We start from the raw sequence: 24,534 nt of genomic DNA on the forward strand, positions 1-24,534 counted from the left end.
GGGTGATGTGTGTAGCGTGTAGTATGTAGCGGTGACGTGTGACGCTCTGCAGTGTGTAGTGTGCAGCATGTAGCGGTGATGTGTGTAGTATGTAGCGGTGACGTGTGACGCTCTGCAGTGTGTAGTGTGCAGCATGTAGCGGTGATGTGTGTAGCGTGTAGTATGTAGCGGTGACGTGTGACGCTCTGCAGTGTGTAGCGTGTAGTATGTAGCGGTGACGTGTGACGCTCTGCAGTGTGTAGTGTGCAGCATGTAGCGGTGATGTGTGTAGTATGTAGCGGTGACGTGTGACGCTCTGCAGTGTGTAGTGTGCAGCATGTAGGGGTGATGTGTGTAGCGTGTAGTATGTAGCGGTGACGTGTGACGCTCTGCAGTGTGTAGTGTGCAGCATGTAGGGTGATGTGTGTAGCGTGTAGTATGTAGCGGTGACGTGTGACGCTCTGCAGTGTGCAGCATGTAGCGGTGATGTGTGTAGCGTGTAGTATGTAGCGGTGACGTGTGACGCTCTGCAGTGTGTAGTGTGCAGCATGTAGGGGTGATGTGTGTAGCGTGTAGTATGTAGCGGTGACGTGTGACGCTCTGTAGTGTGCAGCATGTAGGGGTGATGTGTGTAGCGTGTAGTATGTAGCGGTGACGTGTGACGCTCTGCAGTGTGTAGTGTGCAGCATGTAGGGGTGATGTGTGTAGCGTGTAGTATGTAGCGGTGACGTGTGACGCTCTGCAGTGTGTAGTGTGCAGCATGTAGGGGTGATGTATGTAGCGGTGACGTGTGACGCTCTGTAGTGTGCAGCATGTAGCGGTGATGTGTGTAGCGTGTAGAATGTAGCGGTGATGTGTGTAGCGTGTAGAATGTAGCGGTGACGTGTGACGCTCTGCAGTGTGTAGCGTGTAGTATGTAGCGGTGATGTGTGTAGTATGTAGCGGTGACGTGTGACGCTCTGCAGTGTGTAGCGTGCAGCATGTAGCGGTGATGTGTGTAGCATGTAGCGGTGACGTGTGACGCTCTGCAGTGTGTAGCGTGCAGCATGTAGCGGTGATGTGTGTAGCGTGTAGTATGTAGCGGTGACGTGTGACGCTCTGCAGTGTGTAGCGTGTAGTATGTAGCGGTGACGTGTGACGCTCTGCAGTGTGCAGCATGTAGCGGTGATATGTGTAGCGTGGTGTATGGTGCGTGTTGCAGGGCGTGTAGCGTGTTGTGGTGACGCGTGTCGCTCTGCCTCTCCCGTGTTCCAGGTTCTCCAGGAGTTTGTGTCCGGGCTGGAGTCTCACATTGAGGTTCGGGATCTCTTCCGGAATTGTCTCCTGCCTTGTGGCCGCTGTAGTGAGGAGCCGGAGGGGAGGTGGGGGCCGCTCTCTGCTGCGGGGGGGGGGGGGGGGAAGGGGGGTGCCGCTCTCTGCTCTAGGGGGGGGGCCCTCTCTGCTAGGGGGGGGGGTGGCGCTCTCTCTGCTGTGGGGGGGGGGGGGGGGGGTCAGGGCAGGTAGGTCGTCATCTCTCTCTATGCTTTGCAGCGCTCCTCTCCTGAGCTCCTTCCATGACAGCCTCATCAAGATCCTTCTCAACATCGACATCCTGCAGGTAAGTACCACCTACCCATAGGGGGCGCTGCAGGACCTGTGTGCTGTGACCCCCGCCGCTCCTCCTCCTCGGTCGGTCTTGCTGACTCCTGTGTTTCTCCTCCTCAGGAGCCGCTGATGAATCTGCTGTTTGAGAAGCTGCCGGAGTTCCTGTATGACAGGTGGGATATGGAGATGTGGGTCCTCCTCCCTGCCCCTCCTCCTCCTCCGCGCTGCCCCTCCTGTGACCCGCTATTTTTTTTTTTCTTTCTAACCAGTTTTGGCAGTGACGGCATCAGTATTCCTCGTCTCATCATTAACCAGCTGAAGTGGCTCGACCACCTAATTTGTGGCAAGGTAAGTGTGCGTGGTCCACAGAAGGTGCACACCCGGCGTATCAGAGGGAAACTGTCAGCATGTGCAGCCAGTGTTATGTATTGTCCCTGGAGAGATGTGTAATCAGACCTCACACTGCTGTGCTCTGTGCTCTCTGCAGCCAGTGTTATGTATTGTCCCTGGAGAGATGTGTAATCAGACCTCACACTGCTGTGCTCTGTGCTCTCTGCAGCCAGTGTTATGTATTGTCCCTGGAGAGATGTGTAATCAGACCTCACACTGCTGTGCTCTGTGCTCTCTGCAGCCAGTGTTATGTATTGTCCCTGGAGAGATGTGTAATCAGACCTCACACTGCTGTGCTCTGTGCTCTCTGCAGCCAGTGTTATGTACTGTCCCTGGAGAGATGTGTAATCACACCTCACACTGCTGTGCTCTGTGCTCTCTGCAGCCAGTGTTATGTATTGCCCCTGGAGAGATGTGTAATCAGACCTCACACTGCTGTGCTCTGTGCTCTCTGCAGCCAGTGTTATGTATTGTTCCTGGAGAGATGTGTAATCAGACCTCACACTGCTGTGCTCTGTGCTCTCTGCAGCCAGTGTTATGTATTGTCCCTGGAGAGATGTGTAATCAGACCTCACACTGCTGTGCTCTCTGCAGCCAGTGTTATGTATTGCCCCTGGAGAGATGTGTAATCAGACCTCACACTGCTGTGCTCTGTGCTCTCTGCAGCCAGTGTTATGTATTGTCCCTGGAGAGATGTGTAATCAGACCTCACACTGCTGTGCTCTGTGCTCCCTGCAGCCAGTGTTATGTACTGTCCCTGGAGAGATGTGTAATCAGACCTCACACTGCTGTGCTCTGTGCTCCCTGCAGCCAGTGTTATGTACTGTCCCTGGAGAGATGTGTAATCAGACCTCACACTGCTGTGCTCTGTGCTCCCTGCAGCCAGTGTTATGTACTGTCCCTGGAGAGATGTGTAATCAGACCTCACACTGCTGTGCTCTGTGCTCTCTGCAGCCAGTGTTATGTACTCTCCCTGGAGAGATGTGTAATCAGACCTCACACTGCTGTGCTCTGTGCTCTCTGCAGCCAGTGTTATGTATTGTCCCTGGAGAGATGTGTAATCAGACCTCACACTGCTGTGCTCTGTGCTCCTCTGCAGCCAGTGTTATGTACTCTCCCTGGAGAGATGTGTAATCAGACCTCACACTGCTGTGCTCTGTGCTCCCTGCAGCCAGTGTTATGTACTGTCCCTGGAGAGATGTGTAATCAGACTCACACTGCTGTGCTCTGTGCTCTCTGCAGCCAGTGTTATGTATTGTCCCTGGAGAGATGTGTAATCAGACCTCACACTGCTGTGCTCTGTGCTCCCTGCAGCCAGTGTTATGTACTGTCCCTGGAGAGATGTGTAATCAGACCTCACACTGCTGTGCTCTGTGCTCCTCTGCAGCCAGTGTTATGTACTCTCCCTGGAGAGATGTGTAATCAGACCTCACACTGCTGTGCTCTGTGCTCTCTGCAGCCAGTGTTATGTATTGTCCCTGGAGAGATGTGTAATCAGACCTCACACTGCTGTGCTCTGTGCTCCCTGCAGCCAGTGTTATGTACTGTCCCTGGAGAGATGTGTAATCAGACCTCACACTGCTGTGCTCTGTGCTCCCTGCAGCCAGTGTTATGTACTGTCCCTGGAGAGATGTGTAATCAGACCTCACACTGCAGTGCTCTGTGCTCTCTGCAGTCAGTGTTATGTACTGTCCCTGGAGAGATGTGTAATCAGACCTCACACTGCTGTGCTCTGTGCTCCCTGCAGCCAGTGTTATGTACTGTCCCTGGAGAGATGTGTAATCAGACCTCACACTGCTGTGCTCTGTGCAGGGAGGGTGTACGTCTGGCCCCGTGGAGGGGAGCAGGGGTGACCTCTCTCCATAGTAATGCGCAGCGTCCTGGGACAGATGGGACACGTCTTATTCCTGTGTAGGGAGCCGCTAGGTGCGAAATCGTACGGCTCTGGACGTGGCAAATAATAAAGTGCAACGTGTCACACAGAATCCGAGCCCTTGCACCGCTCTGGACGTGGCAAATAATAAAGTGCAACGTGTCACACAGAATCCGAGCCCTCGCACGGCTCTGGACGTGGCAAATAATAAAGTGCAACGTGTCACACAGAATCCGAGCCCTCGCACCGCTCTGGACGTGGCAAATAATAAAGTGCAACGTGTCACACAGAATCTGAGCCCTCGCACGGCTCTGGACGTGGCAAATAATAAAGTGCAACGTGTCACACAGAATCCGAGCCCTCGCACGGCTCTGGACGTGGCAAATAATAAAGTGCAACGTGTCACACAGAATCCGAGCCCTCGCACCGCTCTGGCCGTGGCAAATAATAAAGTGCAACGTGTCACACAGAATCCGAGCCCTCGCACCGCTCTGGCCGTGGCAAATAATAAAGTGCAACGTGTCACACAGAATCCGAGCCCTCGGCTCTTCTGCTAATTTACATAAAACGAAGACAATGTTTTTAATGATTTTGAATCCATTGAATAGACGGAGCCTGGGGATCTACCTCATTAGGTAAGTAGTCTCTCCCTCCATGATGGGGTTAGAGGCGTTACCTCTGCAGGAGGCCCCGCCTCCCCTAAGTTTAGTATCTTCTGCTGACAGATTAGGACCTCGCTGACACCCGCTGGTCTATAACGTAACTTTTAATATTATTATGGAACAATAAAAGGTCTGATGTATTATTATCTGTCAGCCAATCCAAGTGTAGCGCAGTTAGCTATTGTGTCATTCCAATGCATGGACAACCCCAGGGGGCGCCGGAGGTGTGATCCCAGCTCTCCGGTGTGTTAAATTGTAACATCATTCATTAGATCCATTGTTGTTGCTCCTGTTCACAGGTGCTATAGTACACTTCGTGCTGGAGTGCAATGGGAGCTCCTCCCACCTGTAACATCATTATTAGATCCATTGTTGTTGCGCCTGTTCACAGGTGCTATAGTACACTGCGTGCTGGTGTGCGAGTGCAATGGGAGCTCCTCCCCATCTGTAACATCATTCATTAGATCCATTGTTGTTGCTCCTGTTCACAGGTGCTATAGTACACTGCGTGCCGGTGTGCGAGTGCAATGGGAGCTCCTCCCCATCTGTAACGTCTTTTGCACACACTTGCTCCTAACAGAGAGGTTCTGGGGCTCATTATCTGCGGCGCCGGTTATAAAAGTGCGGAAAAGTCTCCGGGGTGTGGCGTCTGCTTGTGGTCGCTGTGTATACGCTTTATATTCTGTGCTCACTGACACCTCCTCCTTATCCTTTGGGTCGGGGCCTTCGCAGGGGGGTTATGTGGGGGATATACTGGGGGGGGTATGAGGTGTTGAGGGCCGTTCTTATACTGATGGTTTGGGCGTTTTAGGACGCGGCGATACCCAACACGTGTGATTTTTCTTATTTTTTTTTATTTTATGGAAGAATATTTAGAACAAAGGAACCTATAGAAATCAGTCTGGGTCTCTGCCATCGTCACACTCGTCTCTAATAGCATGAGATCCATACAGGAGACAATCTGATATCCGCACTATGGGTGTGCCATGGAGTCCAGGTCCTCTCCAGCATTGCGCTAATATATTCCATGGATGTAAGGTCCCGGAGCTGAGCGTGTAATGCCGGCAGGGATCTCTATATGCAGAAACAGCCGGGCACCGGAGCCCCTAGGATGTACTGTACTGCAGGGCCGGACTACTCCAAATACCGTGGAACAGTGAAGCGTCGGGGCCTCCACATCTCCAGCGGATATTAGGGAAGCATTTGTGTAACGGTTCAGGCGTCCGGCACCGGTTTCATAGAGCTCTTACCTGATCCCACCTGCTCCTGTACAGGGGAGTGTAGTCTGCCGCTGCTCCGGAGTGAGGCTCTTACCTGATCCCACCTGCTCCTGTACAGGGGAGTGTAGTCTGCCGCTGCTCCGGAGTGAGGCTCTTACCTGATCCCCCCCCCCCCCCCCCACCGCTGGTAGTTCCCCCCACCGCTGGTAGTTCCCCCCCCCCCCCTCCCCACCGCTGGTAGTTCCCCCACCGCTGGTAGTTCCCCCCCCCCACCGCTGGTAGTTTTACATGTGGCCTGGGATATGGGATAACCACAGTACACTACTTCATGTGCTTCCCGTAGTGAGGGGGCCGACGGGGAGTTATCCGAAAAATATGCGCAGCGCCTCTTCTGTAATATTGTGGGTTAGGAGTTTCATTACGTGGAGTGGGGGGGTGGGGGGTGGGTTATAAACCACAGCTCGACTGTGACCGGGGCGTGACCTGACCAGGAGAAGCGCGAATCGCTGAGATATCCCCAAAGAAGTAGTCTATATGTGTGTGTCTTATGTGGAGGGGAATGGAAAGAGTATCCCCGAGCTGTGGGCTTGGCCCCTCGCCATAGGTCAGAGGTCATGTTTACGTATTCGTCTTCTGAAACCTATTGAAAGTTTAGATTGCTGTTGTGTCGGGGGAGTGCCCTGGATTGACATGCGATCCCGCGTTTCAGAGAATGCTACATTAAAATCTCCCCCTGTCAATGGTCAACAAATCGAGTCAAGACCCTCGACAGGAACCCTAGCTGCCCGGAGTTTGGAGAGTGAACATTGCATAGAAGAAGCTGACGGCCTCCAAGAGCGCCCCTCCCGGATCAGAAACCGCCCCTCCGGGATCAGAAACCGCCCCTCCGGGATCAGAAACCGCCCCTCCGGGATCAAGAAAACCGCCCCTCCGGGATCAGAAACCGCCCCTCCGGGATCAGAAACCGCCCCTCCGGGATCAGAAACCGCCCCTCCGGGATCAAGAAAACCGCCCCTCCGGGATCAAGAAAACCGCCCCTCCGGGATCAAGAAAACCGCCCCTCCGGGATCAAGAAAACCGCCCCTCCGGGATCAAGAAAACCGCCCCTCCGGGATCAAGAAAACCGCCCCCCTCCCCGGATCAAGAAAACCGCCCCCCTCCCCGGATCAAGAAAACCGCCCCCCTCCCCGGATCAAGAAAACCGCCCCCTCCCCGGATCAAGAAAACCGCCCCCTCCCCGGATCAAGAAAACCGCCCCCTCCGGGATCAGAAACCGCCCCTCCGGGATCAGAAACCGCCCCTCCGGGATCAAGAAAACCGCCCCTCCGGGATCAAGAAAACCGCCCCTCCGGGATCAGAAACCGCCCCTCCGGGATCAGAAACCGCCCCTCCGGGATCAGAAACCGCCCCTCCGGGATCAGAAAACCGCCCCTCCCGGATCAGAAACCGCCCCTCCCCGGATCAAGAAACCGCCCCTCCCCGGATCAAGAAAACCGCCCCCCTCCCCGGATCAAGAAAACCGCCCCCTCCCCGGATCAAGAAAACCGCCCCCCTCCCCGGATCAAGAAAACCGCCCCCCTCCCCGGATCAAGAAAACCGCCCCCCTCCCCGGATCAAGAAAACCGCCCCCTCCCCGGATCAAGAAAACCACCCCCTCCCCGGATCAGAATAAGAATCCAGTACCTGGAAAGTGCAGGAGCCGGCTACCAATATTGCTAATACAACAATTATATTACATTCTATTATATTATCCACATGGCAAGAACATTACAAATCCAGCATCTAATTGTGTTCTGATTCCACTTGAGGTTTTTTTTTTTATTATTAAATTTTCTTATTACAAAAATCACACACATCTAACAAAAGATATATCTACTACAATACCCCCCCCCCCATACCCCTAAAAAAACAAAAAAACCCACAAATATCCATAGGAACCAGGAGCAGGGGGTCTATTTTCCCTTCTAGGAGATTAGCCATCTCACAATATTTGATCTCTTCACGTTTTTGAATCCGATCTCGTTGCCTTTCCCACTCCTTTAGTTTTGGTGGTTCTTGTGACACCATCTCCTGACTAGTAGACGCCTTCCTATAAATAACGCTCTTAATATCCATCTGATTTTACATGAGGCGCCTTCTAATTTCGTCAAACTAGCTAAAATCCTTACGTCCGGGGTGTCTGCTATGTCGATCTGCGTCACCGTCTTTATCCTTTTGTGGACGTCTTCCCTAAAGTCCATAGTTGGTTTGCAGTTCCGGAGCGTTTCTCTCCTTGTATTTACGGCGTTCCATCTCTTTCCCGTTTTTACACTTACTGATCCTCCTTGGGCTACAGTCTATAGATAATAATAGTCCATCCAGTTCTATAGTATTGTAGATGCTTCACCTATCTCCCTCGCCCACTTACGTGTACTGACATGTTCATATACAGCAAGTACTTATAGATCTTAGTGTCTTCTTTTTGTCCCGTGACCCCCCCCCAAAATGTAATGTGTTTGTATTGTCTGGTGAAGTTTTTCCTTCTTTGCTATTCTCCCCGTTCTATAGGCTAGGTGTACGTACTTATAATAAAGCTTATCCTCCAGTGAGAAAAGTCCTTAAATTTCCAGCTGTGCCGCCGACCATATTCCCCTATCTTCCCAGAATTGTTTGTCGTGATAATCCCTAAATTCTTCTAATCCCAGATTATTCCACAGAGGAGTTTATTCTGTACCCCCCTTCATGATAAAACTGTGCTTGAACCGCTCCCAAGTTTACATAAAGGTGTTTGTGACATTGTAATATCCCGTAATAATCCGGATTCTGCCTTTATCAGTCTCTAAGTTTTTAGCTTTAGCCTTAATTATCCTCTTCCTGTTCTCAGCTGTTAAACATTGCAGGGTAGAAGGCGTATAACACCAGAAGATGTTGGGCAGCTCTGTACCCCCTTTGCCTCTGGCTCTGCTTAGGTATTGGATTTTTATTCGTACCCGCTTTCTGCCCCAAGGTTTCTATTGTCCTATTTCTACATATTGGAGTGGCAGATGTGATATAATCCAGTGGAGGTAATATGGTCATCTTGGTTAGGGCTATCCTGTCTGCTGGTGAGATGGGGAGCGTGACCCATACTTTCATTTTCTTCCTAATTTTTTAATCAGAGGAACCAGATTAGAATCCAGAAAGGAGTTCGCCCTTCTCCCAATCTTAAGTCCCAAATATTGGAGCTATTCTTCTTCTCCCACTCCTCCGATCTCCATCTCCTCCAGCGGTAATATTGTGGATTTATCCCAATTCACGGCCAGTCCTGAAAATTCCCCGTATTCCTTAATTGTCTCTATAACTATAGGCAGCGATTTCTCTGTTTGGCTTAAGCAGAACATCAGATCGTCTGCATGAAGAAGAATCTTCTCCTCCTCCCCTCTGCTGCCGAATCCAACGATATTATTGTTCCCTCTGCAGAGAATAGCCAACAACTCAATGGATAATGCAAACAGCGAGGGGGGGAGAGAGAGGGGGGGGAGAGAGAGGGGGGGAGAGAGAGAGGGGGGAGAGAGAGGGAGGGAGAGGGGGGGAGAGAGAGAGGGGGGAGAGAGAGAGAGAGAGAGGGGGCGAGAGGGGGGGAGAGAGAGAGGGGGAGAGAGAGAGAGAGAGAGAGAGGGGGCGAGAGAGGGGGCGAGAGAGGGGGGAGAGGGAGAGAGAGAGGGAGAGAGACAGAGGAAGAGAGAGACAGAGGAAGAGAGAGAGGGGGGGGGAGAGAGAGAGAGACAGGGAGAGGGGGAGAGGGAGAGGGGGAGGGAGAGGGGGAGAGGGAGAGGGGGAGAGAGAGGGGGGGAGAGAGAGAGGGGGGGGGGAGAGAGAGGGAGAGAGAGACAGAGGAAGAGAGGGAGAGAGAGACAGAGGAAGAGAGAGAGGGGGGAGAGAGAGAGAGAGACAGAGGGAGAGGGGGAGGGAGAGAGAGACAGAGGAAGAGAGAGGGGGGGGGAGAGAGAGAGAGAGACAGAGAGAGGGAGAGGGGGAGAGAGAGAGGGAGAGGGGGAGGGAGAGAGAGACAGAGGAAGAGAGAGGGGGGGAGAGAGAGAGACAGAGAGAGGGAGAGGGGGAGAGAGAGAGGGAGAGAGAGAGGGAGAGAGAGACAGAGGAAGAGAGAGAGGGGGGAGAGAGAGAGAGAGAGACAGAGAGAGGGGGAGAGGGGGAGAGAGAGAGGGAGAGAGAGGGAGGGAGGGAGAGAGAGAGGGGGGGAGAGAGAGGGAGGGAGAGAGAGAGACAGAGAGGGAGAGAGAGAGAGGGAGAGAGAGAGAGGGGGAGAGGGAGAGGGAGAGAGAGAGAAGAGGGAGAGAGAGAGAAGAGGGAGAGAGAGAGAAGAGGGAGAGAGAGAGAAGAGGGGGAGAGAGAGAAGAGGGGGAGAGAGGGGAGAGAGAGAAGAGGGGAGAGAGAGAGGGGAGAGGAGAGAGAGAGAGGGGGAGAGGAGAGAGAGAGAGAGGCAGAGAGGAGAGAGAGAGGCAGAGAGGGGAGAGGCATAAAGGCAGGAGAGAGAGAGGCAGAGAGGGAAGAGAGAGAGAGGCAGAGAGGAGAGAGAGAGAGGCAGAGAGGAGAGAGAGAGAGAGGCAGAGAGGGGAGAGGCATAAAGGCAGGAGAGAGAGAGGCAGAGAGGGAAGAGAGAGAGAGGCAGAGAGGGAAGAGAGAGAGAGGCAGAGAGGGAAGAGAGGCAGAGAGGAGAGAGAGAGGCAGATAGGAGAGAGAGAGGCAGATAGGAGAGAGAGAGGCAGATAGGAGAGAGAGAGGCAGATAGGAGAGAGAGAGAGGCAGATAGGAGAGAGAGAGAGGCAGATAGGAGAGAGAGAGGCAGATAGGAGAGAGAGAGGCAGATAGGAGAGAGAGAGGCAGAGAGGGGAGAGAGAGAGGCAGAGAGGGGAGAGAGAGAGGCAGAGAGGGGAGAGAGAGAGGCAGAGAGGGGAGAGGCAGAGAGGAGAGAGAGAGGCAGAGAGGGGAGAGGCAGAGAGGAGAGAGAGAGACAGAGAGAGAGGGGGGAGAGGAGAGAGAGAGCGGTCAGGAGAGAGAGAGGAGAGAGAGAGAGGCAGAGAGGAGGAGAGAGGGAGGGAGAGAGAGAGGCAGCGAGGGAAGGGAGAGAGAGGTAGGGAGAGAGAGGGAGGGAGAGAGAGGGGGAGAGGGGGCATCGCTGTCGGGTTCCTCTTTTTATTGTAAACATTCTAGTTACTGAACTCCCAATTTTTATACAAGCTTTAGGTTCCATGTACAACAGTTGGATCCATCTAATAAAGTTTGGTCCAAAACCAAACCCCATCAGAATCTCCCAAAGTGGGAGCCACTCCACCCTGTCAAACGCCTTAGACGCATCAATGGACAGGATGGAGCAGCCTCCTGCGCATCCCAGTTGTATATTGGCACAAATCCTGCCTAATCTTCATCCACTAAATCCCATATTACATTCCTCAGTCTTATTGCAGGATATTGGGCGGTAAGAGTCCACCTCATATATATCCTTACTCTTCTGTAATATTAGTGTAATAACTGCCTGGTTCATTGTGTTGGGGAGCATGCCCCCCATCATTGCCCCCTGTAATGTCTCCAGTAGGGCCGGAAGTAATACTCCACCGGACCTCCTGTAGACCTCTAAGGGCAGACCATCTGTGCCGGCTGCTGTATTTCCCGTAGTTCTTCTAGGGAGATCGCTTTCTCCAATTCCCTCCTCTGATCACTCGTTCATTTTGGGAATTCTACCCCTGAAAAAAAAAAAATTTTATCTCATCATTTCTCATTTGCAGTTCAGATTTATATAGTTCCTCAAAATTCTTTAAAAAGATGTCCTTAATTTCCTCTGGCCTATGTGTAATTTCCTCTGGCCTATGTGTAATTTCCCCTGGCCTATGTGTAATTTCCTCTGGCCTATGTGTAATTTCCTCTGGCCTATGTGTAATTTCCTCTGGCCTATGTGTAATTTCCTCTGGCCTATGTGTAATTTCCTGTGGCCTATGTGTAATTTCCTCTGGCCTATGTGTAATTTCCTCTGGCCTATGTGTAATTTCCCCTGGCCTATGTGTAATTTCCCCTGGCCTATGTGTAATTTCCTCTGGCCTATGTGTAATTTCCTCTGGCCTATGTGTAATTTCCTCTGGCCTATGTGTAATTTCCCCTGGCCTATGTGTAATTTCCCCTGGCCTATGTGTAATTTCCCCTGGCCTATGTGTAATTTCCTCTGGCCTATGTGTAATTTCCCCTGGCCTATGTGTAATTTCCCCTGGCCTATGTGTAATTTCCCCTGGCCTATGTGTAATTTCCCCTGGCCTATGTGTAATTTCCTCTGGCCTATGTGTAATTTCCCCTGGCCTATGTGTAATTTCCCCTGGCCTATGTGTAATTTCCTCTGGCCTATGTGTAATTTCCTCTGGCCTATGTGTAATTTCCTCTGGCCTATGTGTAATTTCCTCTGGCCTATGTGTAATTTCCCCTGGCCTATGTGTAATTTCCCCTGGCCTATGTGTAATTTCCCCTGGCCTATGTGTAATTTCCTCTGGCCTATGTGTAATTTCCTCTGGCCTATGTGTAATTTCCCCTGGCCTATGTGTAATTTCCTCTGGCCTATGTGTAATTTCCTCTGGCCTATGTGTAATTTCCTCTGGCCTATGTGTAATTTCCCCTGGCCTATGTGTAATTTCCCCTGGCCTATGTGTAATTTCCTCTGGCCTATGTGTAATTTCCTCTGGCCTATGTGTAATTTCCTCTGGCCTATGTGTAATTTCCCCTGGCCTATGTGTAATTTCCCCTGGCCTATGTGTAATTTCCCCTGGCCTATGTGTAATTTCCCCTGGCCTATGTGTAATTTCCCCTGGCCTATGTGTAATTTCCTCTGGCCTATGTGTAATTTCCCCTGGCCTATGTGTAATTTCCCCTGGCCTATGTGTAATTTCCTCTGGCCTATGTGTAATTTCCTCTGGCCTATGTGTAATTTCCTCTGGCCTATGTGTAATTTCCCCTGGCCTATGTGTAATTTCCCCTGGCCTATGTGTAATTTCCTCTGGCCTATGTGTAATTTCCTCTGGCCTATGTGTAATTTCCTCTGGCCTATGTGTAATTTCCTCTGGCCTATGTGTAATTTCCTCTGGCCTATGTGTAATTTCCTCTGGCCTATGTGTAATTTCCTCTGGCCTATGTGTAATTTCCTCTGGCCTATGTGTAATTTCCCCTGGCCTATGTGTAATTTCCTCTGGCCTATGTGTAATTTCCCCTGGCCTATGTGTAATTTCCTCTGGCCTATGTGTAATTTCCTCTGGCCTATGTGTAATTTCCTCTGGCCTATGTGTAATTTCCCCTGGCCTATGTGTAATTTCCTCTGGCCTATGTGTAATTTCCCCTGGCCTATGTGTAATTTCCCCTGGCCTATGTGTAATTTCCCCTGGCCTATGTGTAATTTCCTCTGGCCTATGTGTAATTTCCCCTGGCCTATGTGTAATTTCCCCTGGCCTATGTGTAATTTCCTCTGGCCTATGTGTAATTTCCTCTGGCCTATGTGTAATTTCCTCTGGCCTATGTGTAATTTCCTCTGGCCTATGTGTAATTTCCTCTGGCCTATGTGTAATTTCCTCTGGCCTATGTGTAATTTCCTCTGGCCTATGTGTAATCTCCTCTATCTTATTCCCTATGGCGTCTATATTTTTCTGGTGTTCTTGTTGCTTTACAATATTTGCCGGTCTTCCTCCCTCATGAAGCCGCTTGTACCCGGAGAATAAGGATGCGTGCTGTGCTGTTTCTACTCTGCGTGCCTCTTCCAGCTCCGTGCCAGGCTCCTCTGTGGGGTCTATAGTGCGTCGATCTTTAATTTTCTGCACTTTTTCTTTTCAGCTCTCTTCCTTCTTTCTGGCCGCCCCCTTCGGAAGGCCTTCATTGCATCCCAGGCTTCTGTTATATTAATCCTGTAGTATCATTTCATCTTCGTCCATTATTGTTAGCCAATGGGCGTTAATTGTTACGGGGGTTCGTAGCCCTACGTCAGTGCCCTTCATACATAAACCCAGAAGCGAGTCATCAGAGAGGGGATTTACTTCATACCCCAGTCATTACATAATGCAGATATGGCAGGAAAAAGCTTTTTTATCCCCAATCTGTGTACGTGGCTTTGTCAGTGGCGTTGCTCCTTCTGCTCTTCTAGTTAGATTTATCCGATCCTGTTTTTGGCTGATAAGTTACAGTCTCCGCAGGATAAGACTGGGCAGTTTGGTTTATTCTCTAAGAATTGCAGCAGTTGATTATTTCACCGCTGTACGGGGGAGGGATATATACAACGTACACCTTGTAGTATACAATCAATGGATATATACCTTCCCAGGCTGTCAATACGGCTTTCTAATATTTTAATATCGATTCTGTTGTGAATGAATACACTCCGGCCTCTAGACGAGGATGTAGTTTAGTTTCAGACCATCTTCTTTCAATTCTGAATACAGTATCGCTTGTCAAATGTGTCTCCATTAGGATCACAGTCCCAGGTAAATGTCTCTACACAATCAGCACCGCCCTTCTTTTCACCCTCTCATTTAAGCCCCTAACGTTCCATGAGATAATTTTTACCCCCCTCCCAGTGGATCCCTGACTGGAGCCCCCCCATCCCAAATGGCCTATCATAGACCCGTTCCGGTCCATGTTGGTCTCTTTGCTCTGAGCCACGTGGTCCGTCCCCCCCCCCCCCCTTTAATATTATTTCTTTATTAAATAAACCATATGGAGCTTGTCTGTCCCTCTCGCCGGTTCAGATCGATGATCACCTACTCTTGGATGAGTGGCCATCTCCCATAACTATGCGCTGAATGGCCTTTTAGCTCCTGCTTGCTATGATGTCCATGATATCCAAGGAGTCTACACATCACAGGGAAAAAGGAAACCCACAACAGAGAACTCCTGCATTATATGCTGGACTGACATTAATTGCACAGCTCTGATGGGCATGATGGCCGTCACCCCCCATAGCCAGCTGCTAGAACCCTTTACTATGCCGCCTCTCTGTCGCCTCCTGAGGATTAGAGAAGAGGTTTTCCTTGGAATATTACAGGCAGTTTTCAGGAAACAACAATGCGTATTTAATCTCTGCTTTCCTCATCCTTCTTTTCACATCCATAAACGTTTTCCTCTTCATCTGGGTATTCCTAGAAAAGTCTGGGAAACACATTATTTCCGTATTCCCATATACCACTTCCGTCTTGGTATCTCTGTCCTTACTGGAGAGCATCTTCACCAGGAGGTGCCTTGGAGGATAGCCTGGAGGGTTGGGTTTCACCCCGAAGTGTTTGGACAGTTTATCCACTCCCACCTGTTCGCTAAGCCACAAGGTCTATGGGGTCCTTCCCCTCAGCCCCGTCAGGGAATCCGTATGTTTGCTCCGCGCGATGTGTCTTCTAGGTCGCTTATTTTGTCGCTCAGATCTTTATTTTCTTTTTTTAATCTAGCCATTTCTGTTTTTACATTCAGCACTTCTTGCTTTATTGAAGCGACCTTGGCGTCCTTCTCCCTCATCTTCTCTAATTCGCATTGTATCTCCTGCGGTGCTGTCACATTTGCTGCCTCATTACAGTTTTTGATAGTTGCGAGATTTCCTGTATTGATTGTTTATTCACTGGGATATCCCAATCTCCCTCCTCCATCTGTTCTTCTGTATCCTGGGCCAGGTGGCGCTGCGCTTCCGTTTTGGGCCCCTGTTTGGGTGCCCCCTTGCCATCTCCCTCCTCCATCTGTTCTTCTGTATCCTGGGCCAGGTGGCGCTGCGCTTCCGTTTTGGGCCCCTGTTTGGGTGCCCCCTTGCCATCTCCCTCCTCCATCTGTTCTTCTGTATCCTGGGCCAGGTGGCGCTGCGCTTCCGTTTTGGGCCCCTGTTTGGGTGCCCCCTTGCCATCTCCCTCCTCCATCTGTTCTTCTGTATCCTGGGCCAGGTGGCGCTGCGCTTCCGTTGTGGGCCCCTGTTTGGGTGCCCCCTTGCCATCTCCCTCCTCCATCTGTTCTTCTGTATCCTGGGCCAGGTGGCGCTGCGCTTCCTTTTTGGGCCCCTGTTTGGGTGCCCCCTTGCCATCTCCCTCCTCCATCTGTTCTTCTGTATCCTGGGCCAGGTGGCGCTGCGCTTCCGTTTTGGGCCCCTGTTTGGGTGCCCCCTTGCCATCTCCCTCCTCCATCTGTTCTTCTGTATCCTGGGCCAGGTGGCGCTGCGCTTCCGTTTTGGGCCCCTGTTTGGGTGCCCCCTTGCCATCTCCCTCCTCCATCTGTTCTTCTGTATCCTGGGCCAGGTGGCGCTGCGCTTCCGTTGTGGGCCCCTGTTTGGGTGCCCCCTTGCCATCTCCCTCCTCCATCTGTTCTTCTGTATCCTGGGCCAGGTGGCGCTGCGCTTCCGTTTTGGGCCCCTGTTTGGGTGCCCCCTTGCCATCTCCCTCCTCCATCTGTTCTTCTGTATCCTGGGCCAGGTGGCGCTGCGCTTCCGTTTTGGGCCCCTGTTTGGGTGCCCCCTTGCCATCTCCCTCCTCCATCTGTTCTTCTGTATCCTGGGCCAGGTGGCGCTGCGCTTCCGTTTTGGGCCCCTGTTTGGGTGCCCCCTTGCCATCTCCCTCCTCCATCTGTTCTTCTGTATCCTGGGCCAGGTGGCGCTGCGCTTCCGTTGTGGGCCCCTGTTTGGGTGCCCCCTTGCCATCTCCCTCCTCCATCTGTTCTTCTGTATCCTGGGCCAGGTGGCGCTGCGCTTCCTTTTTGGGCCCCTGTTTGGGTGCCCCCTTGCCATCTCCCTCCTCCATCTGTTCTTCTGTATCCTGGGCCAGGTGGCGCTGCGCTTCCGTTTTGGGCCCCTGTTTGGGTGCCCCCTTGCCATCTCCCTCCTCCATCTGTTCTTCTGTATCCTGGGCCAGGTGGCGCTGCGCTTCCGTTTTGGGCCCCTGTTTGGGTGCCCCCTTGCCATCTCCCTCCTCCATCTGTTCTTCTGTATCCTGGGCCAGGTGGCGCTGCGCTTCCGTTGTGGGCCCCTGTTTGGGTGCCCCCTTGCCATCTCCCTCCTCCATCTGTTCTTCTGTATCCTGGGCCAGGTGGCGCTGCGCTTCCGTTTTGGGCCCCTGTTTGGGTGCCCCCTTGCCATCTCCCTCCTCCATCTGTTCTTCTGTATCCTGGGCCAGGTGGCGCTGCGCTTCCGTTGTGGGCCCCTGTTTGGGTGCCCCCTTGCCATCTCCCTCCTCCATCTGTTCTTCTGTATCCTGGGCCAGGTGGCGCTGCGCTTCCGTTTTGGGCCCCTGTTTGGGTGCCCCCTTGCCATCTCCCTCCTCCATCTGTTCTTCTGTATCCTGGGCCAGGTGGCGCTGCGCTTCCGTTGTGGGCCCCTGTTTGGGTGCCCCCTTGCCATCTCCCTCCTCCATCTGTTCTTCTGTATCCTGGGCCAGGTGGCGCTGCGCTTCCGTTTTGGGCCCCTGTTTGGGTGCCCCCTTGCCATCTCCCTCCTCCATCTGTTCTTCTGTATCCTGGGCCAGGTGGCGCTGCGCTTCCGTTGTGGGCCCCTGTTTGGGTGCCCCCTTGCCATCTCCCTCCTCCATCTGTTCTTCTGTATCCTGGGCCAGGTGGCGCTGCGCTTCCGTTGTGGGCCCCTGTTTGGGTGCCCCCTTGCCATCTCCCTCCTCCATCTGTTCTTCTATATCCTGGGCCAGGTGGCGCTGCGCTTCCGTTTTGGGCCCCTGTTTGGGTGCCCCCTTGCCATCTCCCTCCTCCATCTGTTCTTCTGTATCCTGGGCCAGGTGGCGCTGCGCTTCCGTTGTGGGCCCCTGTTTGGGTGCCCCCTTGCCATCTCCCTCCTCCATCTGTTCTTCTGTATCCTGGGCCAGGTGGCGCTGCGCTTCCGTTTTGGGCCCCTGTTTGGGTGCCCCCTTGCCATCTCCCTCCTCCATCTGTTCTTCTGTATCCTGGGCCAGGTGGCGCTGCGCTTCCGTTGTGGGCCCCTGTTTGGGTGCCCCCTTGCCATCTCCCTCCTCCATCTGTTCTTCTGTATCCTGGGCCAGGTGGCGCTGCGCTTCCGTTGTGGGCCCCTGTTTGGGTGCCCCCTTGCCATCTCCCTCCTCCATCTGTTCTTCTGTATCCTGGGCCAGGTGGCGCTGCGCTTCCGTTTTGGGCCCCTGTTTGGGTGCCCCCTTGCCATCTCCCTCCTCCATCTGTTCTTCTGTATCCTGGGCCAGGTGGCGCTGCGCTTCCGTTGTGGGCCCCTGTTTGGGTGCCCCCTTGCCATCTCCCTCCTCCATCTGTTCTTCTGTATCCTGGGCCAGGTGGCGCTGCGCTTCCGTTTTGGGCCCCTGTTTGGGTGCCCCCTTGCCATCTCCCTCCTCCATCTGTTCTTCTGTATCCTGGGCCAGGTGGCGCTGCGCTTCCGTTGTGGGCCCCTGTTTGGGTGCCCCCTTGCCATCTCCCTCCTCCATCTGTTCTTCTGTATCCTGGGCCAGGTGGCGCTGCGCTTCCGTTTTGGGCCCCTGTTTGGGTGCCCCCTTGCCATCTCCCTCCTCCATCTGTTCTTCTGTATCCTGGGCCAGGTGGCGCTGCGCTTCCGTTGTGGGCCCCTGTTTGGGTGCCCCCTTGCCATCTCCCTCCTCCATCTGTTCTTCTATATCCTGGGCCAGGTGGCGCTGCGCTTCCGTTTTGGGCCCCTGTTTGGGTGCCCCCTTGCCATCTCCCTCCTCCATCTGTTCTTCTGTATCCTGGGCCAGGTGGCGCTGCGCTTCCGTTTTGGGCCCCTGTTTGGGTGCCCCCTTGCCATCTCCCTCCTCCATCTGTTCTTCTGTATCCTGGGCCAGGTGGCGCTGCGCTTCCGTTGTGGGCCCCTGTTTGGGTGCCCCCTTGCCATCTCCCTCCTCCATCTGTTCTTCTGTATCCTGGGCCAGGTGGCGCTGCGCTTCCGTTTTGGGCCCCTGTTTGGGTGCCCCCTTGCCATCTCCCTCCTCCATCTGTTCTTCTGTATCCTGGGCCAGGTGGCGCTGCGCTTCCGTTGTGGGCCCCTGTTTGGGTGCCCCCTTGCCATCTCCCTCCTCCATCTGTTCTTCTGTATCCTGGGCCAGGTGGCGCTGCGCTTCCGTTTTGGGCCCCTGTTTGGGTGCCCCCTTGCCATCTCCCTCCTCCATCTGTTCTTCTGTATCCTGGGCCAGGTGGCGCTGCGCTTCCGTTTTGGGCCCCTGTTTGGGTGCCCCCTTGCCATCTCCCTCCTCCATCTGTTCTTCTGTATCCTGGGCCAGGTGGCGCTGCGCTTCCGTTGTGGGCCCCTGTTTGGGTGCCCCCTTGCCATCTCCCTCCTCCATCTGTTCTTCTGTATCCTGGGCCAGGTGGCGCTGCGCTTCCGTTTTGGGCCCCTGTTTGGGTGCCCCCTTGCCATCTCCCTCCTCCATCTGTTCTTCTGTATCCTGGGCCAGGTGGCGCTGCGCTTCCGTTTTGGGCCCCTGTTTGGGTGCCCCCTTGCCATCTCCCTCCTCCATCTGTTCTTCTGTATCCTGGGCCAGGTGGCGCTGCGCTTCCGTTGTGGGCCCCTGTTTGGGTGCCCCCTTGCCATCTCCCTCCTCCATCTGTTCTTCTGTATCCTGGGCCAGGTGGCGCTGCGCTTCCGTTGTGGGCCCCTGTTTGGGTGCCCCCTTGCCATCTCCCTCCTCCATCTGTTCTTCTGTATCCTGGGCCAGGTGGCGCTGCGCTTCCGTTGTGGGCCCCTGTTTGGGTGCCCCCTTGCCATCTCCCTCCTCCATCTGTTCTTCTATATCCTGGGCCAGGTGGCGCTGCGCTTCCGTTTTGGGCCCCTGTTTGGGTGCCCCCTTGCCATCTCCCTCCTCCATCTGTTCTTCTGTATCCTGGGCCAGGTGGCGCTGCGCTTCCGTTGTGGGCCCCTGTTTGGGTGCCCCCTTGCCATCTCCCTCCTCCATCTGTTCTTCTGTATCCTGGGCCAGGTGGCGCTGCGCTTCCGTTGTGGGCCCCTGTTTGGGTGCCCCCTTGCCATCTCCCCCTCCTTTAGTTTCTCTTTTTCTTTCGCAGGGGAGCCCAGAGATTTTCTTTTATCTTTAGGACCCATAGCTTAACAGGTTAACTCCTTCCTTGCCAGCTAGAGTCCGCCCAGTCAGTTGCATCAGCTTATAGTAGGTGCACGTAGGTTAGGTTTACCTGTAGGCTTTTTACGCGGTACTAGCTGCTGGTCTTTAAATGCGTATGCAGCGATATTTCTCTCGCTAAAAGTTAGCAGCTCTCCTCCAGTTTTCCGCACATATAACTAGCACAGCCCGTTGTCCCTTATCAGGGACCAGTGCCCCCGGCCCACCTAAATAGCACTTAGGTTAAACAGATCTTTTTCAAGTCCACAAGGCAAGGATTAGTCACAGGGGTTAATCACATATGATGCTATATTAGTAGTCCCAGTCAATAAGCTCCTGTTAGTACGCCCCCTGCTGCAATTAATAGGCTGTGATAATCAAGGAGACTTGAGTGTATATATTCTTTCTCATTAGACAAGAGGGAGCTTTATGGACATGTGCTGGATTATTAAACACTGTTTCTTCCCCTCCTGCTTCCTCAGAGACAGATGTTCCTTTTCAGGGACCAATACACACAACCCACTCAAGCTGACAATCAGGGGTTAATCACAGGAGTTAGTCCAGTATAGCATGATAATGGTGTTATCTCAGCAGGCTTATCTCCTGCTCCAAGCTCCAAAATGCAAGATCTGTTATCAGCTGGAGGGCTCACCCCCCAGGCTGTGTCCAGGTCCTGAATCCAGAACCAACACAACACGAGGTAAACAAACCCAAGTGTGGGTAGCGTGCCGGACCTCCGACTCGCTATAGATATAACAATCCGTCCACCTCGGGCAATAGCTCAAACTTATGGAAGGAAACTGGAGACATCAGATAACTAGTCCCTCACGTAGAGGCGATCACCCCCACCGGACCTAAGTAGGCTCCACAGCTCGTCATCCTTAACGCCCTGCCCCAGCGGGCACAAGAGGGAGAGGCACTAGGCGGCTCTGAGGACTGTCGTCCTTGTTTCTTACACGTGCTGCGCTGCCAGGACGGAGAAAGAGCCGGATCTGTTGTAGGTAACTTCCATTCTGGAATATCCGGAACCGGCAAATCTAAGGAGACGCTAAAGCCATGCAGATCCGCTGGGGAGCGTAGTATCGCGTAGTATTCCGTAGTATCGCGTAGTATTCCGTAGTATCGCGTCGTATCCTGTAGTATTCCATAATATTCCGTAGTATCGCGTAGTATTCCGTAGTATCGCGTAGTATTCCGTAGTATCGCGTAGTATTCCGTAGTATTCCGTAGTATTCCGTAGTATTCCGTAGTATTCCGTAGTATTCCGTAGTATCGCGTAGTATTCCGTAGTATTCCGTAGTATTCCGTAGTATCGCGTAGTATTCCGTAGTATTCCGTAGTATCGCGTAGTATTCCGTAGTATCGCGTAGTATTCCGTAGTATCGCGTAGTATCGCGTAGTATTCCGTAGTATCGCGTAGTATTCCGTAGTATTCCGTAGTATTCCGTAGTATCGCGTAGTATCGCGTAGTATCGCGTAGTATCGCGTAGTATCGCGTAGTATTCCGTAGTATCGCGTAGTATTCCGTAGTATCGCGTAGTATTCCGTAGTATCGCGTAGTATTCCGTAGTATCGCGTAGTATTCCATAATATTCCGTAGTATCGCGTAGTATTCCGTAGTATTCCATAATATTCCGTAGTATTCCATAATATTCCGTAGTATCGCGTAGTATTCCATAATATTCCGTAGTATCGCGTAGTATTCCGTAGTATTCCATAATATTCCGTAGTATCGCGTAGTATCCCGTAGTATTCCATAGTATTCCGTAGTATCGCGTCAAGCTGAAAGGGAATCCCCTTCTATATGGAATGTCAGCTTTCCGCAGTGCCTCCAGTAGGGGTCGCAGGGTTCTCCGGCGCTGCAGGGTGACCCAGGAAAGATCCTGAAAATCATTGAGGCCTGTTACCAGCTTCGGCCATGATCTCCTCCTTTACACAGAAACCAGTAATACAGCAGATAATATGCCTGGGGTTTGGGCCTAAGGGAAAGGTGTGCTCTGTCCATGGTGGGGTCTTCAGGGTTCCTTCCCAGCAGAGCAGAGAATAACAAATTGAGGAGCGCCGGGACATTCCCCACATTCTGGGCCTCCGGAATTCCCCTGATCCTTATGTTGTTCCTCCGGCCTCGGTTATCAAGGTCCTCTACATGCGCTTGTAGATTGCTCTAGAAAGCGGGAGTGGAGGGCAGTGATCACTTTCCTGGAGGCTGCGTTCTCGTCCTCTAGTTGGTCCACCCTATGAGCCACTGCAGTCGGGTCCTGGCGCATCTCCGCTATGGCCGACCTGCATGTCCAGTATCCGCGACCTGGAAATCCTGCTTTGTGGGTAACTGATGCACCCGAGACCACCAGTCCGCAGGTGGGGCTGCAGTCGGCCAGAGATGGAAGAATGATGCGACTCTATGGACCAGTCACCAGGGCCAGAGTGGGGGCGCAGAATGGGGGGAGTATTAGCATAGTCCATATCACCCGGCCCCTTATCTGGAGTAGCCTACTGAATGGTAATATTGCAGCCCCTGGGAGGGGGATGATAGAGGTGGTTACTGTGGCCTGATGGCTGGGGCTAGGCTGCAGGCCCTTCATGTGAGCCTCGGGTAGGCAGATGTACCTTCCTGGGGCTATGCCCCTGCTGCTCCCCTCTGGCTGCCGCTGCTGTGCTCCGTGTCTCCCCCTGATCCTCCGGACGCAGTGGGTGCGTGCTCTGCATCGTGGAGGGCGCCAGAGACTCGGCGCCATCTTGGGTCCGGTCTGGATAGGTGCCCAAGGTCCTGGCACACGGCGGTTCCCCATCACGGGCCGGTACGCTCCGCGTCGCTTATTATAGCCCGGGTGGACGGAGCTGGGCTTTCACACGTCTGGTGCAGGCAGCATCCGGACACGCCCCCGAAAGTGGGGATTTTAACCCCGTAATGACTGCCCTCTCATTAAGGTTACTTCTTCTGGCAGGACACCGGGTCTCACCGGTGGTGGGCTGTGACATCGCAGGTCAGACCCAGCACTAACACCCGGGATCCTGGTTGTTTAACCTCTTACACGCTGCAGTCAAGCATGACTGGGGATCCGATCTATCCAGCTGCATCTTGGGGTCCGTTGTGTGCCCCGAAGCTGCCGGCTCCTCTCCGTGCCGGGTTCCACCTCTGGGCTGTAAGTAACTGAGCATGCACAGCATCGGCCTCGGCGTCAGGATCAGTGTCGGCATCGCCCTCGGCGTCAGGATCAGTGTCGGCATCGCCCTCGGCGTCAGGATCAGTGTCGGCATCGCCCTCGGCGTCAGGATCAGTGTCGGCATCGGCCTCAGGATCGGCGTCGGCATCGCCCTCGGCGTCAGGATCAGCGTCAGCATCGGCCTCAGGATCAGTGTCGGCATCGCCCTCGGCCTCAGGATCAGTGTCGGCATCGCCCTCGGCCTCAGGATCAGTGTCGGCATCGCCCTCGGCGTCCGGATCAGTGTCGGCATCGCCCTCGGCGTCAGGATCAGTGTCAGCATCGCCCTCGGCGTCAGGATCAGTGTCGGCATCGGCCTCAGGATCGGCGTCGGCATCGCCCTCGGCGTCAGGATCAGCGTCGGCATCGGCCTCAGGATCAGTGTCGGCATCGCCCTCGGCCTCAGGATCAGTGTCAGCATCGCCCTCGGCGTCAGGATCAGTGTCAGCACCGGCCTCGGCGTCAGGATCAGTGTCAGCACCGGCCTCGGCGTCAGGATCAGTGTCAGCACCGGCCTCGGTTCCTGACATTGTGCGCTGCTGACCTGTGTGTCTTGTTGCCTGGAACATGCGATTGGACTTGTTGAAGCCCAAGACTGGAAAATGTGAAAAAAAAATGATGAAATAAAATCGTCCCCTAATCAGCCAATCCCCTATATAATCCATATAACGTGTAGAAAACACAGGAAAACTTCCCATAATATATAAACTTATGATATTAATTAGTTACAAGCCCAATCCATATGTACAATTTACCCCCCCCCCCCATCACAGATGGATCAGATATATATTCTATCTTCTCGTTACCCGTCAATATCATCCAACACCCAGGTCTGTGAAACACAAAGCGCAAAACGAACTCAAACACCGAACACATAAAGACCAACAGGAACACGTATAATATCACATGAACAACAGCAACAACAAAGGAGAACACCTCCCCCCCCCCCCCCATCCATGCTCCTCCCCCCCGGTCCATGTTCCCTGGTGGTGACGTATCGGGCTGCGCGCCCTGGTGGCGACGTATCGGGCTGCGCGCCCTGGTGGCGACGTATCGGGCTGCGCGCCCTGGTGGCGACGTATCGGGCTGCGCGCCTGGTGGCGACGTATCGGCTGCGCGCCCTGGTGGCGACGTATCGGGCTGCGCGTCCTGGTGGCGACGTATCGGGCTGGGCGGCCTGGTGGCGACGTATCGGGCTGGGCGGCCTGGTGGCGACGTATCGGGCTGGGCGGCCTGGTGGCGACGTATCGGGCTGGGCGGCCTGGTGGCGACGTATCGGGCTGGGCGGCCTGGTGGCGACGTATCGGGCTGGGCGGCCTGGTGGCGACGTATCGGGCTGGGCGGCCTGGTGGCGACGTATCGGGCTGGCGGCCTGGTGGCGACGTATCGGGCTGGGCGGCCTGGGTGGCGACGTATCGGGCTGGGCGGCCTGGTGGCGACGTATCGGGCTGGGCGGCCTGGTGGCGACGTATCGGGCTGGGCGGCCTGGTGGCGACGTATCGGGCTGGGCGGCCTGGTGGCGACGTAGGGGGCTGTGATATCACCCGTCCTGCGGTGCTTTTGGACCGG

The 24,534-nt window shown here is 53.7% G+C and overlaps 1 protein-coding gene across 1 annotated transcript in view; it reads left to right on the forward strand.

Annotated features, from left to right (window-relative positions):
* Positions 1-24,534, forward strand: part of FANCD2 (FA complementation group D2) — a 149,163-nt gene that overhangs the window by 2,364 nt on the left and 122,265 nt on the right. Inside the window, 4 exon segments of the mRNA XM_072131570.1 lie at positions 1,234-1,340; positions 1,510-1,576; positions 1,684-1,736; positions 1,833-1,911. Coding sequence (XP_071987671.1) covers positions 1,234-1,340; positions 1,510-1,576; positions 1,684-1,736; positions 1,833-1,911 — 306 coding nt within the window.

The sequence above is a fragment of the Engystomops pustulosus genome, unplaced genomic scaffold (assembly GCF_040894005.1).
Source record: "Engystomops pustulosus unplaced genomic scaffold, aEngPut4.maternal MAT_SCAFFOLD_93, whole genome shotgun sequence".
Taxonomy (NCBI): Eukaryota; Metazoa; Chordata; class Amphibia; order Anura; family Leptodactylidae; genus Engystomops; species Engystomops pustulosus.